This window comes from Equus quagga, chromosome 1 (assembly GCF_021613505.1).
Source record: "Equus quagga isolate Etosha38 chromosome 1, UCLA_HA_Equagga_1.0, whole genome shotgun sequence".
Lineage (NCBI taxonomy): Eukaryota > Metazoa > Chordata > Mammalia > Perissodactyla > Equidae > Equus > Equus quagga.
The window spans coordinates 90,472,043-90,488,880 of record NC_060267.1 but is presented as its reverse complement, the minus strand read 5'-3'; the positions used below and the strand labels follow the sequence as shown (position 1 = coordinate 90,488,880).

Here is a 16,838-nt window from a genome sequence, read left to right as displayed (position 1 = left end):
AGTCTGGAAATATTGATATTGTTACCTTCATTTGGGAAGTGCTGATACGTGAATAGGGAAGAAAATAAAGGAAGCTCCCTGGGTACCACCTGGGGCTTTCACCCATTCTCAGATGAGTCAGAGGCATCCAGGAAGTGAAAGACAGGTTGAGCCTTCCTGTCACGGAGGCAGGAAGCCAATAAAGAACGTCGAGATGCTCAAAACCCCAAGAGTAGATGTTACCGGTGATTAGACAGAAAGTGGGACAAACTTCTCCAGCATTTCTTCTTTGTGTTTACATTTGAACGTTTCTATGTTCTTTGTTTAAAACTATTTAGGCTCAGTGAAACAAAACACAAAAACAAACGAAAAGTCCCCTTGGTTCTGTTGGAACAAGGCCCTTTTCCTGTTGTGTTTTTGGCTCGGTGTGGTCAGTTTGCCAAGTCACCTACAGACCAAGCCATCGCTTCCGCTGGCAGGGGGTGGTTTTCGAGCTGCGTGGACCTCAGATTGCGTTCGATTCGCGAGATAATATTTATCAAGGCTCCTTCAAAGTGCCAGGTGAATCGAAGGAGGTGTTACCAGCGCGACAATCTCTGGTGTTTGTGGATGACTTTGACGTTTACAGACTTTCTTGTTTGAGTTTGAAAATCAATTCTGCAACTTGTCAACAACTGCCCCTTTCTTGTAGGCGTATGACTAACCAAAATATGAATTAGAAGAGAGAAACAGATTTGTGAATTTTATTATTATTTAGGGGAAAAGCTATGCAGTGAAACGCAAAGTAGCACACGCAAAAATATTAAAAGCACAAAGAGGGCGCCATGCTTCTTTAGAGTATATACTAAAAATGAGGAGTTTTAGAAAGGTCCATTTATGTGAGTGGTTCATATGCCTTTTTAGTTCATGAACTCCATTGAGAATTAGATTAAAAATTTATGGATACCTCCATACCCTCCTCAAAAAAAAAAAAAAATATATATATATATATATGAGCAGAGGTTCCCACAAGGGCCATCCAGGTGACGTAAATCTAGGCCAAGTACAGACAATAAAGAACGATGGCACTTGGGTTAAACTAGAAAGTAACGTCGAGTTGTTCAGACAATAGAGAGGTGGATCTGTGACTCATTAGGATGCACGTCCTTACTCAAGTAAACTCAAACTCTAAACAATTTTTTAAACATAGCGCCAGCTAACTACAACACATTTTAGGCAAATTTGACCCCACAGCCCCTCCAGTTTGCTATTCTAGGCTTTTATTTATCATGTGTAAACAGGGCTATTCTTGTTTTTTTGCCCTAAGGCACGACAACAAGCTCAAACTCGTCACCAAATGGCAGAGGATAGCAAAGCGGATTACTCATTGATTCTTCAGAAATTCAACCAGGAGCAGCGTGAATATTACTACACTCACATTCCCACCATCTTTCAGGTAAGTGCCTCAGATCTCTCGGGTTTCATGTGTGCTTCACTTAGAAGCACTTTCCTTCGAAATCATGATTGCTGGGCTGGTATTCCAAGTGGTTATATAATTCTAAATTTCCTGTAACTCAAATCATTTTTGAAAGCATCTAGATCAAACACTGACTAGCAATGAGATGAAATAGAGTATTAATCTCAAGATTAATCAGGAGCCTTTGCAAACTTCCCTGGCTTGCTCCTCCAGTCATTTTCTGCCAGTCCTAGAAGTCTGATTCTTAGATTAACGCTCTCTTTGCTAAAAGGACCATTTTTGTTACAAAAATACCACCTTAACTTTAGGAGTGAAAGCGATATTCATACAGATCTTAGCTCAGGGCTAATCTTCCTGAAACAAAAAAAAAAAAAGGAAAAGAGGAAGATTGGCAACAGATGTTAGCTCAGGGCAAATCTTCCTCACCAAAAAAAAAAAAAAGTTATGAGAAAGATATATTCATGTTCTCCCACTTTGGGAATCTTTTACATCTTCAAGTCCAGTTGTAGAAAAGAAATAATAAATATTTGCTTCTTGGTGTCTACACACACAGCAAATAAGAACCTTCGGCTTGTAGAAGGAAGGTTCCCTAGTCACCTCTTGGCCTGTGTTGGGGTGAGACAGTTAACCAGATACCACGCCTGTGGTGGTAAAGGGTAAAGTAGGATCCAAGATGGAGGGAATGTTTGACAAGTATCCTCAAATGCTGTTAATAATGAAACTACTTGAGTTTGGGGTCCTTACTGAAATTGGAATGGAGTTGTGTCAAGTTTCCATTTGATTAGCCTAACAAGTCATAGAATATGGGCACAGCTGGCTAATGTGGGGGCACAATAACCTTCCAGTTGCTCTAACTCAAACCCTATAGGCCTATACGACTCCTAGAGAATTTATTAGAGGTAACAGTGCTACCAGAAAACAACTTTCTTCCACAACAGTGGACCAAGTTAATTTTATATGAAATCTAACGTTGCAGAAAATACAAGAGATGGAGGAGAGGAGGATAGTGAGAGTTGGAGAGTCCATGAAGACCTACGCCGAGGTGGATCGGCAGGTGATCCCAATCATTGGGAAGTGCTTGGATGAGATAGTCAAGGCGGCCAAATCAATTGATCAGAAAAATGTAAGTCTTGCTGTTTGGACTTAGCTTACAACTTAGTGTTTTTGGTTCCATTCTGTCTCCTCCCCCTGCCACGGTGACCTCATTGAATCATCTCCTGCTAGGTACTTGCTTCCTGTGGTCACAAGTACTTTGCAACAGTAGCAACACCACCGGAGAGTTTTTTTAATTCAGCCCTCTGTGTTTTGGATTTAGCTCTCGAATTCCTTTTGCAGAAAACGCATATAAGTGGTAAGCGGTCTGAGACATTACAGAATTAAATGGAAGTGTTTTCTTCTCAGTTGGCTGAGTAACCTTTCAAATTGGGATGTGACTCTTTAGGGCATTTTTGGATGTTTTGGACCAGATAATTCTTTATTGGGGGGCCCTGTCCTGAGCACTGTAAGATGGTCAGCAGCGTCCCACTAGATGCCAGCAGCACCCCTCCCCCGGTCGTGACAATCAAAAGTGTCTCCAGACGTTGCCCAATGTCCCCTGAAGGGAAAAATCCTCTCCGATTCAGAGCACTGCTGTAGGGCCAGAGTTCTCCATTTGGATTCCTTTCCTAGAAGTCTATTTCCCTCAGCAAAAATACCAACTAGAACACCAGAATAGGCTTTTACAAACATTTGTTAATTTCCAAACCAAACATTTAACATAAAAGGCATGCCATAAGTATTCTGTGTCATAGGAACAGCTTAAAAAGAGTCCAGGGAGGGGATTGAAGCCATCTTTTTCTTGTGAATAGATCTTAGCATGCAGAGAGATTCTTCATTGCTCTAAGACGTTTGAAGTGTATTAACGTTTAAAGCCATTTGTGTATAAAGCTTTTGTTGGTCCAATGGACACAAATGCTTCCAAATGTGTTCAATGGTAAGTATTTGTAGGAGGGATAGCTGTAAGGTAGTGGTGTGGTTTTTTTGGTTTGTTTTTATGTTAAGATTCCTTGATCTTTATTTTATTAATACCTATTTGCCTAGAGCCTCCTTCAGTGATTTCAGCTAACTGTTTAGGGAAAAATTATTGATGCTTCTGAATTACTGGTGCTTTCCCATCAAACTACGTTACGCCAACGAGTTTTCAGAAGTGATCAAACCATCTTTTCCCTGTATTGAAAATGTCATTATTTGATGTTTTCTTTATCTCTTTTAAGCATCTCAAAAGAGACAGGCCTCTTGCTGGACCTGTTTCTTGGTTTAGAGACCTATGGCTGGTCACTTGTCTATGCAGTCAAGTTTCTCCGTGTTATGAGTACCCATTCCATCTTCCTACCACCATTGATTCATCAGTTCTGTACATCTCTGTATCTTCACTTTGGTCAAAGTCTTTTATGGTTGTAAATTCCTGGCTCATAGAAGGAAATCAAGAAATAATCTCAGTGGCTATCTGACCACCCTATTTAAAATTTCATTAGTCACCCATAAATTACTGTGTGGGGGGTCTTTTAAAGGGAGATGGCAATAGTGGTGTTTACAAGGGAAACTTTCAAGGTGAGGTCATCTCTATGTGCGTCTTGACTTTTCTTTTAGCTTCATTGACTTCTGGCATTGATTAAAACCCAAAACAAGCCTGATTTTCATTTCTTGTATTATAAACTTGGAAAATTCTTTTTCCTTGAAATTTTACAGTTTCATGAGATTATGTCTGAATGATGGTTTCTCTTTATCAGTTTTATCTGGGAAATTGTGAGCCCCCTAGATTTATAGGATATTTCTCCCATTCTGGGAGCCTTGTTCTCCATTGTATCACTGATAATTCTTTTTCACCCATGACGTTTATGTCACTAAATCCAAGGGGCTATTATAAGTCGGTTCGTCATTGACCAAAACGTCATTACACGGTTCCTGACTGCATGTCAAAGGATCATGTTTTCACTAGAATAAGTCATTGTAAACACCAGCACACTTAGGACTGTGGAATGGAATCTGCTAGGAGAGGTTTAACTTCATGTGACGAGAACAATAGTGTCCTAAACAAGGCGGTTTATTTTTCCTCTCGTGCAAAAGATGTCCCCAGGCAGAGGGTCTAGCCATGGTGTGGGCGGATGGTCCATAAGTCCTCACAGACTCAGGCTCCTCCCAGTTCACAGCTTTTGAGGATGTGACCTTCAAACTCAATATGGCTGCTGGAGCTCCAACCATCCTATCTAAATTCCAGAGAGCAGAATATAGAGAATGGCCCATGCCACCCCTTTAAAGAGGCTTCCTAAAATTGCACACTGTACTTCTGTGTACCTCTCAGAGATCTCAGAGGTCACGACTTAGTCAGGTGGCTGCCCCTTGCTGTACAGAAGGCTGGAGAGTGAAGCCTTTTAGCTGGGTGGCAATGGGCCTATCTACTCAGAAGGAAGAAGGGTGATTGGCTGTTGGAAGACAATCCACAGTCTGTGGCATACTTCCAAATTACAATACAATGAAATAGCTATGGGAAATTAAAATGTGGGCTCCTGAAGAAGTTGAGATGTATCCACATTGTCTTCTCTAGTAATTTCTTTTAATCAGATGGTCATTGAGTTAGAATGTTATGTTATAAAACACTACATATAATACTTTATCTATAGATCTATCTATCTATGACACTGTGGTTGTAATTTTCTTATGCATTTGTCTCCACGACCTGACCCTGAGAAGATGTTGAACCTAAAGTTGCCAGCACAGTGCACACCATAGACTAGGCATTCAGTTCATTGATTCATTCAGCAAACATTTATTGCACACCATTTTCACCGGGCGCCATTGTGGTACTAGGGATCCAACAGAGGAAAACAGAAGGGAGCTTACATTCTAGTGGAGGAGAGACTGTGAACCCATATATATACAAAGAAAAATTACACCATAAATTAATATCTTTGAACCACAGTGAACCAAAGAATTAGACGGATTAGCTACTTTTTGCTTTGACTTTGTGTACACTGCATTGTTATAAGAACTTCTGATGAGAACCAGATTTTTGTATTTCTGTATTTTTCAAGGGAATTGCATGATAATGGTCCAATTTTTCTGCTTTTAGCAAAGTCATTCTTAATTAGCATTTGTTTCGCCAAATGTCAAAAAAATTTTGTTTCTTCAAATCTCAACTAGACATATAGCTTTACAAATTATACTTTTTCTTCCTAGTGATAAAACTACTACTAGGAAGAATCTATTATTAATCAATATACCTTCCTTAGAGCATCATCTGTGTGAGGTCATCACAATTCATTGTGTAAAAAGTATTGTACATATTGAACGTATTTGCGTGTGATTGGTTGTAATTTCAGGATTCACAGCTGGTCATAGAAGCTTACAAGTCAGGCTTTGAGCCGCCCGGAGACATTGAATTTGAAGATTACACTCAGCCGATGAAGCGCACCGTGTCCGATAACAGCCTTTCGAACTCCAGGGGAGAAGGCAAACCAGAACTCAAATTTGGTGGCAAATCCAAAGGAAAGCTATGGCCATTCATCAAAAAAAATAAGGTACTGATGGTTGGACCCAATGTGAAAATGAGTTTTCTGCAGAGTGGAGATTTTGACTGTATCTTTTAGTTTGAAAAAAATTAAGATTTTAAACCTGTAGTTTCAGAATGCAAAAAAGGCTAGTATGCGATTTTATTTTAAAACAGTGTTTCTCCTTGGTGGTGGTCCCTCCCCCATGGCCATTTGTCTTATTTCAGATGCATTGTCACTCGTACCGTGTCCCCCACACTAACAGATTACTGACCGCTCGGCCGCCCTGCTTCACGCCTTTCACTCCTCAATCTCCTGGGCTGCTGGTTGCCTCAGCTGGGAGAAGGGATACTGCGCAAAATTTCTATAACAGTTTATCAGCCTGTCTAATCAAAATTGTTTCCCTGGGTTAATAACTTGGTTTTGAATTCATGTTAACATGTATATCCATGAACATTTTTCGTTTTCTTTTTATATGGCACGTAGGTGCATGGCTGCATTAACCTGGGCATAGAACATGATCAAGGCGACATTACAGCTTTAACCTTAGAATAATTACTATCTAATTTTAAAAGACTGTCTTGCTGTTTTCACAATCTCAGCATTTAAGGTCTTATCATTTTCTCCCATCAAGCTGTGTTAGTTTAGGAGGTTTAGAAATATTCACCCTTCTGGCTGGAACTGGTTTCCAGGAACTGATTAGAACTGTAGTTTGCATGTGAAAGTCTGCATGAGCTTCTTGTCAAATATTTCTTGCGGTTCTTCTGTGCATCGCTTACTAAAACTCCCACTTTCATCACATTCTTCATTTAACGTATTCTCCATGTTTTCTTTTGGACCATGGCCTAAATATTTAATTGTTTGTGTTTGACTTGCTTTGGGTTTCAGATATGATTTGATGCTTATTTTTGTTTGTGTCTTATCTTCTTGTTTCTGATTTTTACTCTGTCACTGCTCCATCTCTTACACGTAGCTTATGTCCCTTTTAACATCCCCCCGTCAGCCTCCCCCTCCTCCCCCTGCCTCTGCCTCACCCTCTGCTGTTCCCAACGGCCCCCAGTCTCCCAAGCAGCAGAAGGAACCCCTCTCCCATCGCTTCAACGAGTTCATGACCTCCAAACCCAAAATCCACTGCTTCAGGAGCCTAAAGCGTGGGGTAAGTCCGGCTCTGGAATCCTGTCTCTCTCGTGCGCTTTGGTTGCATGCTCTGGTCTGCATAACTTATTTTGTTTGTGAATGACTCCATTGTGTTTTCCCATAACATACAACAATAGGAACCTATGATTCAGTATTGCTGGAGAGAAGAACGGCAGAGAGAGGAGGAAAGAAGGAAGGAAGCAGGGTAGATGGAAGGAGAGAGAGCCAGCCGGCGCAGAGCTCTTTTTGTCTTGAGCACATTTTGGAGGGACTTTTCTCCACTTCCCTTTTAAAACATCAAAGTCATGAACATTTTACTTTGATTTTGCCAAAGAAGGAAACTTAGATTCAGTTCAAGTTAGTGACGTATGAGATGAGGAATTGGAAGTTACTGTGTAGTCAGAAAATATTTGCTTAATAAATACTGAGACAATGTGAGCATAATGAAGATGGTTTTCTCTGAGCTGCGCCTCAGGGTTCAAAGGGGAAATGTCACGGTTTCAGGGGTTTCTTTAGCTATTTTCGTGAACTTGTAAGATGTTGATAAAAATCTCTGACTGGAAAAGGCCCAACGCAGTATTTATCCTTAAAAGATGAAACAATAATAGCAGCTGACATTTATTGAGTCCTTATTCTATGCCAGACTCTATTCTCTGTGCTCGTTTACTTTTTTCAACCACCCTATGAAGTCTAGGTACTAAGATTTCCTTCTTTTACTGATACGAAAACGGAGGCATAAAAAGATGAAGTCAGGAAGATGTTGAGCCAAGATTTAAAGCCAGGGAGCCTGCTTGTAGTCAGAGATTCTGTGCCGTCCACGTTCAGCGAGACGCTGCGACAATGTGGTTGACTCGTGAGTGGATGTTACGCAGACCCAGGCTTGCCGTTCTAACAAGGCTGCACGTGCCTGAGTCCCAGGGTCTGTGGAATCGATCCAGCAGCCCAAAGTAGATACCGGTTTGGTTTATAGGAAAAGATTGGAATAAGGTAATGTGTAGTCTCCCAGATAGGTCTAAATTGTCAGTCTAGTCCAAGCCATCCCCAAATCTTCTTCATAACGAATGATGAAGAGTGGCTATCAAGAGTAAAGAAACATTTAACGCATCAACTTATCCAGTGAGGTCGTCTTTTATCCTTTCTCTGAGGGTTCAATACAATTGTCGTGGGATGTGTTCTTGTACAAACAATTTTTACTTCTCCTGTCCTCTGTGTAAAGAAGAGTGTAAATGTATAATAACTAACTAACTTGTTACCTTTTAAAATAAGAGACAAAAAAACCCACCCCATTTCTTTATATGCAGAGTTCCTTTAATAAGGGAATCTCAAAGTTTTATGCAAAGAGGACAGTGGGTGGAATGATCTTGCTTTCAGGTTACCCAGTATATCAGGTTAAGAATTAGAAATTTAGTTTCCTAATGATTTCAAGAGAGCCATTGTTCGAACGCAGAGTATAGCTTCAAAAGTGGGTGATGGATGATGTTGAGCTCTATAATTAGATCTCACTTTCTGGCTTGATTCTCCTGGCTGTTAGAACCCCCCATCCATCTCCACTTGTTCATCAGAGCATTTCCAGCACATGACCAGGGTATTTTTTGCTAGACTATGTTTTACATTAATCGTAAATCAGTGAACCCATCTCTGCCACTTCCAAAACCCTTATGGAGTGCTCATTTATTCTATTGATAATAAATACCTCTGCATTGCCTTTTGGAGTCTCCTAGTGAAGTGTGTTGAATATTCATGACTGTTTACCATTTGTGTCTGTATCTTTTCCATTCTTCTCTCAACATCACACAGTCTGTTGGTTGCCAATGGTTTCTGAATCTGTGTTTTCTGGTGTTCTCTAAATGTTCAGTAAAAGACCAAAGAGTGTCAGTAATCAATAAGTGTTAGAAAAAGATGGCTAGGAAAAATATAACACTTAAAAACAAAAAATGGTGAAGTGGGAAATGGGTTATTTTGATGATTTAAAGGAAAACTCTTTTTTTTTTTCTTACCATAATTAGCAAAAATGGATTTTATTTCTTACTCTTCAAATCTGTGCTCAGCAAACCTCTGTTAAAAAATTTGTCGTAAATGATGAGTGTGTTTTCCTGAGAGGAAATGCACAAACACATACACACACTAGAAGCATTGGTAAATAAATAGAAATCTATTTTTGTTTCCCTCATTTTTGGTCAATCTGTTCTTAGTGAGGGTCAGATTTCATGTCCCTTCCTTCAGGAAGTAGGAGTGCAAAAAAAAAAAAAAAAAAACAGAAAGAAAGAAAAATGAAATACATCATAGAAGTAAGATTAGGAAGTTCAAAAAAAAAGTCTGAAATGTAGAGAAATAAATTTGCTTTTAAAGTACTCTCAGCATGGAGGGTACATGGTTTACGGGATCCCTGACTTGAATGATACAATCCTAGCTACTCTTTCATTTACTCTACTTTGTAACTTAAAGACTATTGTGCCAAAGATAGGAAAAGTACCCTAGGAGAATAACCAATCTGTGATTTCAATATGTCTTTTAATTTATCATGTTTTGCAGCTTTCAGATCCAGAGTTCAGTAACTGGTTTCTCTTATCAGAATGTATAATCCTGTGCACGTATTTCTTAGTGTAACTGATTTTTGTTTCTAAATAATTAAACAGGATAATTTTTTTTGCTGTAAATCATTGACATTTGTAAGAAAATTTTATTTCATTGAAGGTCTTTGAAGTATGCTACCTGAGTGTTATTAACCATTATTTCGTCTTTACCTCAGTTGAAGAAAAATGAGACTAATGTTCTTAATTTGCAATCTACAAAGTAATTTCATTGTCTTAAATTAAGTTTTCTTTTTCTGGTCTGAGTAAATCTAAATCTAAATGGACATATTTTTCCCATGTTTCAGAGTTCATTGCATGGAAAAATACTGTCAGAGTTGATCAAAATATTTTGAAAATCCTTACCAACTGTTTGTCAGATGTTACAATCTTATGGTTACTTTAATTTTATTTACTTTATCTTGTTCTCTCGCTGATTATTGGCAGACTCAGTCTTTCTGTTTTCACAAAGAACTCATGAAGAGGACGATAGGGAAACCCACGTATGCTTTTGAAGCTAGGGACTATGTTGTAAGTTTACCTGTGGCGGCCAAGTCGCACGGTCACGGCACAGGCACTAACCCCATTGACATCACCAAGACTGGGGACCCAGAGGCGCTCTGCTGTGCTCCCATCCGAGCAATAAAATTCTCAATTGAGAGACCTGGACACCAGAAAAAGCCTAATTGTCTAAATTCAACCACAGGCTATTTCCTCTGGAATACTCGCATGGAAAATGGAACCAAGCCTCCCAGTAACACTCAAACTTCCTAAAAACGTCACTGAGTGGAGCTTGGTTTTCCCCCTTCATTGAGCGTGACTGCCTTCTGAGAGGACGTCACTGGCTTTGATTTTATGGCAGAATTTCATCTATAAAACGCAGTTGCAGAGCGTGGTCACAGGACAATGACTCTTACAGATGGCAGTTGTGTAGCTTGGGGACCCACATCCACATTTGAAATGGATGGACCTGTAAGGAAGTTATATCGTAAAGCTCGCAGAACCAAATAACATCAGAGCAGCATGAGCAAGGTCAGAGAGCAGTGAAATGACGTCCTGTGAACACTGACTTAGATCTTTATTTCCACTGTCCCCTTTCTTCGTACTTGAGGTTAGTACCTGTGACTGCCCGGTAACACATGGACTCGCTGGCTCTGTGTCCCTCATGTGTTATTGACACTTGTGGCTCCCAAGGCTCCATAATTGTTGCCTGAAACTGACAGCTTTTTAGTTCTGCAGGCGTCTCGCGATGCACTTACTGCAGCCTTTCAAAGTATTCTCTGAGCAGATGATTCCGTTTCTAATTTTAAATAATCTAACTGGCTGGCTTACCACTTAAGACCCAAAACCGGTTTATAATCGTGGAAAAGAATCCCGTAGGGTGTTTCTTGTAGATCATCCATCAGGGTCCACTTCAGAAAGTTGGATTGGTCTGAGAATTCACTATTTCCCATTTCTATTTGGATTTATTCTCAGTCCTGATGACTTGTTTTTATTAAGAAGTAGTAATCTTCCTGTGCTGTTAGTTTTGATGTTAGAATTCTACTTTTGGAACGCTTAAAAAAGAGTATATAAGCTTAAGGAACGGAAGTAGCTGAAGAGAGAGCGGCTAGAGTACCAAGTTCAAATATCAGTTCTCTGAGTTAGCGACATTCAGAGGGTGATGAGCGAAGAAACGTTTGTATATGGCAGTGTGCTTTGCAGGGAAGATATTTGCAAAGTTTTCTGCTGTGCACCATAAGTGTTGTCCGTAAAGAACTCGAACTGTGATGACTCTGTGCTGAAGTTCCCAGGAGGGGCTCAAAGAGCTAACACAGACTGCCACACGAGAGCCTCCACGGATGTGACTGTCTGTACTTTTTTTTTCCCCAAAAAATTTCTCTTGCTACTTCTTTCCTTCAAAGTCTTTTTCCTCATAAGGACAGTTTCTTTAAAAGCTTAACGCCTATTTACAAAGAAGCATCAACTGTGAGTTAATCTTAAGAATACGATTTGTTAAATCTGGTTAAGGAATTTCCAACACCCTCCCTTCTCCCAACTTAAAATGAAAGGGTGCTTTCTTTAGCCCTTTGTCTCCAACATAGTTTCGGACCCTACCACCAGCTGCCTGAAGTTTCAGGATTGACAACAGCTAAACAAATATGCACTGACCTCTCAAAATACTGCTTCATAGCCATAGAGCATGGCTCACCCGTTGAGGAAGAACCACGTTCCTTTTTCTAATTTTGAGAGGCCTTCTAATGTGTTTTGGGTCCAAAAATCACTATACCCTTCTAATCTCCAAGCCCAGCAGAATTGCAGCTGCTGCGCCCTGGTAATGACCAGGACCGCCACAGTAAGGAGGCCCTCTGGGAAGGTGAGACAGTTGGCTATTTCCTGGATGTAACTTTCAAGAGCAGCAAGTTCTGTTGACTCCCCAGATGCTATGTAACCCCTGCAGACGGGCTCAGGGCTCCCTGGCCGCCCCTGAGACCCTCCCACAGCCAGGGGGTGGTGTGCAGGGCACGGGTGGGAGGGGCATCCTCCTGCCTCCAGTGCTTGGTTACCCATTCCTCAGCTTGAGAGTTTGCCTGAATACCTTTAGGAAATGCCAATGCTCATACTTATTAGGTCTCCTTAAAATACAAATATTGCTTCCTATCGTGGAATAATTGCTTTTCCGACCCTTTTAGCCTGTGTAAAACTTTCCATGGGAAATTTGGTGAACAAAAGCCTATGTGACTATTTTTGTCTTCTATGATCATCATATGTCACCAACGGCAAACTTATTTTCATTTATATCCAGTTTCTTGTGACCAATAGAGAACTGTAAACAGAAACTCTCCTTTTCTATCTTGATTCTTCGCCCTGGCAACCCGGCAGTCGAGAATGATTTTGGTAGCAGTAGCCCCTCTTGTGAACTTTTGCGCAGACCCGCTACAAGTCGTTTTCACAGAGCGCAGGTGAACACGTGTATGTTAGTGCAGCGGAACTGACCAGGGCCCTCTTCTTCTGATGTGTTGATGTATTTCTCTCTCTCTCTTTTTTCCCCCGCTTACTCCTTCAATTTTTTCCTGAAGCTTTCTCTCAAGCTGGTAAGCACAATTATTCCTTGCATGTCCTGAATCTAATTGGGGCTTTGGTGTGTGTTTTATTGTGCTATGCCTTGTGCAACGTATCTTCAAAGTTAACTGTTGATTTGTGTTTCTCTCGTGTCTGCTTGCGTTGGTGTTTCTTTGTCAGACCTTTGAAAACCAAAGGTCTAGAATCTAATCAAGGTGATCTTAATCTTTGCAAATTGCTAAGAAAATTAACGCTTAACTCATGATTTGGTTTTCTTTATTACTGGGGCCTTAAGAGGATGACTAGTGTTGATAAAGTTTATTTAAATATGAACATAAATATAAATATTAAATATGGGGGAGTTTATTGGGTCATTTTGAATAAAAGTAAATTTAATAGTTGAAAGGTGCTCCTCCCTGGGAGCCAGAGAAGCAGATGGAGAGCTCTGGCACCTGAGGGGGACATGCAGGAATGATGCCAGTCTCAAGCTCAGGTCTAAGGCGGCCTTCGAGAATTGAAAACTGCGAAATCTCGAAGGTGCTGCATAAGTACCTTGGTGCCTTGTGCATGGCTGATTCAAGAAATCACAAGGTGATTTAATAGACAGTGAACAAGCCTCCTCAGCCTTCCCACCATGATGGGCTGGGTGTTCTGTGTTCTACTCAATTGTACAGCCCTAGTAAAGAGTCCAACTAATCATTAAATTTATTAAAAGAAACTCTCATTTAACCACATAACCCATAACTACCCTCCAAATATGTGTAAGCCACGTAGTATTCTCAAACACCACAGCTGAGAAGGTCCTGAGATGATGAGCAATGGTAAACGGTGACCATTCGCCCAGGAATAAGACCAGCACTTTACGCACTGCTGTTGATAATGGAGGGTGATATTTGCTGGTGATCCTTATATATACGTATTCATAAATACGTAATTGTTTTCAACCCATCTCAGTATTTGGCAACTGCCCCAACCCTAAAGAAAACGGGTATTTTATTAAATTAAACATTGCTTAGACTGTGAAATAAGATCCAGAGAAGGGTTCTTGATTAAGGTCTCTACAAGAAGGAAGGATGTAGACGCTTAAATGAACTGAGTTCCTCAGCAGTCTGGATTCGGCAGAAATGGAGAAGCTAACCGGGGTCTCTCAGATGCCAGGGTGTCCTTCCTCCCTTTCTTTGTTGTTTCGATGAGGTGCTAGCAGCCAGCGATCACCGCATCAGGAGCCTTTCTGTCTGACATACAGACCACTGACCGCCCTGGTGGCGAATTGTTGTTTTATACCCTGACTTTGAAGTTCATGAAGAAGTGGCGTGTTGCACAAAGGCGGCTTAGGGGTAAAAACCAGAAAACTCAGGCAGAGCTCAGGAGCAAGTGTTCGATCCCAGGAGCATGTCCAACAAGAGCCTCTTAGAGCCACAGGACTGAAAGCAGACATCTACGCACACGGCCGCCCCTTCCAACACCTGGTATGGCCAGTCTGCGTGTGAACTGGGCTGTTCCAAAGATTCCAGAAAACCCATCCTGAATCAAAGCTGGAAATAAAAATTCCTTTGTGGCAAAATGAATCATAGGTCAGAGTATTGTTTGAAAGAATTCAAGCTTCAAAAGGCTAATTGGACACAAAGATGTTTTAAGGTACTTTCCAGAAACCTTGAGTTTCTTTGGATCTTTCAGAAACTGTTGATCTGAATCTCCAATGGCAACGTCAGGTTTGTCTGAGGCGTAGTCACTGAGATTCGATTTAAATACCAACACAGAAACACAGAACATCTATTGAAAGGGACCTAATTGCTCAATTAGACTGACTCCTGATCAAACGAAGAGAATTTGTTTCTTTATTATTTAATTGTTTTCATTTTTCTAAATAATCCAGGCTGTGTTTTTGTTGTCTAGGGCATCTATTTATGAGTCATACAGTGTGTTTCACTTACAGATTTCTGTGCAGCTGTTCACATGCCAGTGCAACTCGTACACCTGCTCGCAGCGTGGTGGCCACTCACCACACGAGGCTATTTAGATTTTAGTCAATTAAAATTAACTAAATGTTAAAATTTCAGTTCCACAGTTGCACTAGCCACATTTCAAGTGCTCAGTAGCCACGTGCGGCTACTGTATTGGACAGTGCAGCTATGAGGACATTTTGATCATTCTGGAAAGTTCTTTTGGACTCGTAGCACATAGTAAGGCTCAATGAATGTTAATGAACGCTGACCACTTTCTCGATCTCCTCACTTCTGAAGCAGTGTATTTTACACTGTTTTGTTGCGTTCCAGCATTAAAACAAAAACAAAACCAAAAACCTCAATTCTAGAAAACACGCTGACCTGTTGTAAGTAAATTCAACATGAAAACAAAATATGGAGCTTCCAGGCTCCGTGATTGAACTGAGCAAATTGAAAAGCACGTAATTAAGGTTTCAAGTTTTATAACACGATAGTGTATGGAAAAGAAAAAACAAATGTGGTTTATTTTTATATTGAAGATTAGTTTGCTTCATCTTAGTTTTAGAGGCAAATTGAACTTCCTTGGTTTGGCCTTACGGGATATTCCCTGCCATCACTCTGGTTTCACTCAAATCTTATCTCCTCCCACTCTCTCTCTCTCTCTCTCTCTCTCTCTCTCTCTCTCTCTCTCTCTCACACACACACACACACACACACACACACACACACACGAGTCTTTGAGAGCATTAGCAGAAAGGTCTTGGCGTGGCCTTACTGGTAAACTATTTGCTGAACCACACGCTTCCAGCAGCCTGGCATTTTGTCCTAAGGAGCCTAGGAATTCCAGTCACACGCCCCCAAGTAAGCCGCTTGGCAACTTCAGCTTGATTTTGGAATGACATTATCTGGGTCCCTTCTTTTCCACCCACTCCCAAGCCAGCCTTGCCTTTGTTTATTTGGTTCTAAAATAAAATCTTTTTTTTTTTCCTAAATTCCCCAGCTTATCCCTGGTTATTGAATAAATTTCTCTTTCCTTATGAAAATCACCCCATTTAAGTAAAAGCGCTTGATAACCACAACTTAGCCACAGCTTGTAACAAGTCTGTATGGAAAAGTCTAGAAACTCACTATTGACGTTTTCTACTTAAATCGCATGCACAGAGGAGAGATAGCAATTGTTTTTGAAAGGGACTCAAGAGATCAGAATATACTCCTGATGGATTAAAAATAGCTGAGGTTGATTTCCTAGGCCGTGGGCAGTAGATTTTGAGGTGGGGGAATTATACGTGGATTTCCCGACTGTATAGGAATTTTCTAGTGACCCTAAAGATGTCAAAAAGAAGTGAGCTGACTTTTAGAGGCAGCAGAGTGCGTGGGGGTAGAGGGAGGATGTGTTTTTTTAAATGTCCTTTACACCCACATTCTCTGAGGTACTAGATGTCCCCTCTGTCACTTCGGGAGGATGGAAACTTTTGGCCTCAGCCTGTGTGAGGGGACGGGAAGGAATACTCAGACTAGGGGGGAAAAGCAGGGCCTTCGACATGAGACAGTTGATGGGGGTACTTACCACTGTTTTATATGAAGAAAACATAAACTTCCTTAAAACTTCAGTGTCGCCACCGACACTGACAGTAAAGTGAAGGATCTGTCTCAAAATTTGTTTTCCACTGATTCTCAGTGGAGTCAGAAGTATTTCTTCCTTTCTCCCCCTGCAACATGGCTCCGTGCCTTTTCCGAGGCGGTTCGGCCGGCATCCACGGCCCGGGAAATGGTTTGTGGGACTTCTGCCGTTTGCATGCATTGATTCTGCATCTCAGCTGGGTGTCGTGGGAAAGAGCTTAATTTATTTCATGAAAATACATGCAGACGTCTGTCCCCCTGGCGTCTGGGGAATTTTCCCTGCGGGCTCTCCTCGGGATCTGTTCCCCAGCAGCCCGGAGGGCCTTCCCGGCTCACGCGTGTTTGCATCCGCAGGGCGCCGCGCCAGAGGACTTCAGCAACCTCCCGCCCGAGCAGAGGAGGAAAAAGCTGCAGCAGAAAGTCGACGAATTAAATAAAGACATTCAGAAGGAGATGGATCAAAGGTAGAGTGGATCCATGTGACCTCCTGAGACGTTCCACTTCAGTTTGCAAAGATGGGCAATCCTAAAGGAGATCCTAATAGAAGCAGTTATTTCAGCCG

The 16,838-nt window shown here is 41.1% G+C and overlaps 1 protein-coding gene across 19 annotated transcripts in view; it reads left to right on the top strand.

The window, feature by feature from the left end:
- The window catches only part of FNBP1 (formin binding protein 1), a 119,080-nt gene that overhangs the window by 90,875 nt on the left and 11,367 nt on the right, over nucleotides 1-16,838 (top strand). For 4 of the 19 annotated variants that reach the window (XR_006885563.1, XM_046641800.1, XM_046641923.1 and 1 more), the window contains exons 7-13: nucleotides 1,286-1,414; nucleotides 2,412-2,558; nucleotides 5,794-5,991; nucleotides 6,935-7,117; nucleotides 10,116-10,199; nucleotides 12,728-12,742; nucleotides 16,631-16,740. Coding sequence is in view for 18 of the 19 variants with exons in the window: in XM_046641800.1 (XP_046497756.1) it covers nucleotides 1,286-1,414; nucleotides 2,412-2,558; nucleotides 5,794-5,991; nucleotides 6,935-7,117; nucleotides 10,116-10,199; nucleotides 12,728-12,742; nucleotides 16,631-16,740 (866 nt within the window). In the remaining variant the exon portion in view is untranslated. The remainder of the gene's footprint in view (nucleotides 1-1,285; nucleotides 1,415-2,411; nucleotides 2,559-5,793; nucleotides 5,992-6,934; nucleotides 7,118-10,115; nucleotides 10,200-12,727; nucleotides 12,743-16,630; nucleotides 16,741-16,838) is intronic. The other 15 variants (XM_046641871.1, XM_046641856.1, XM_046641843.1 and 12 more) reach the window with 9 other exon arrangements.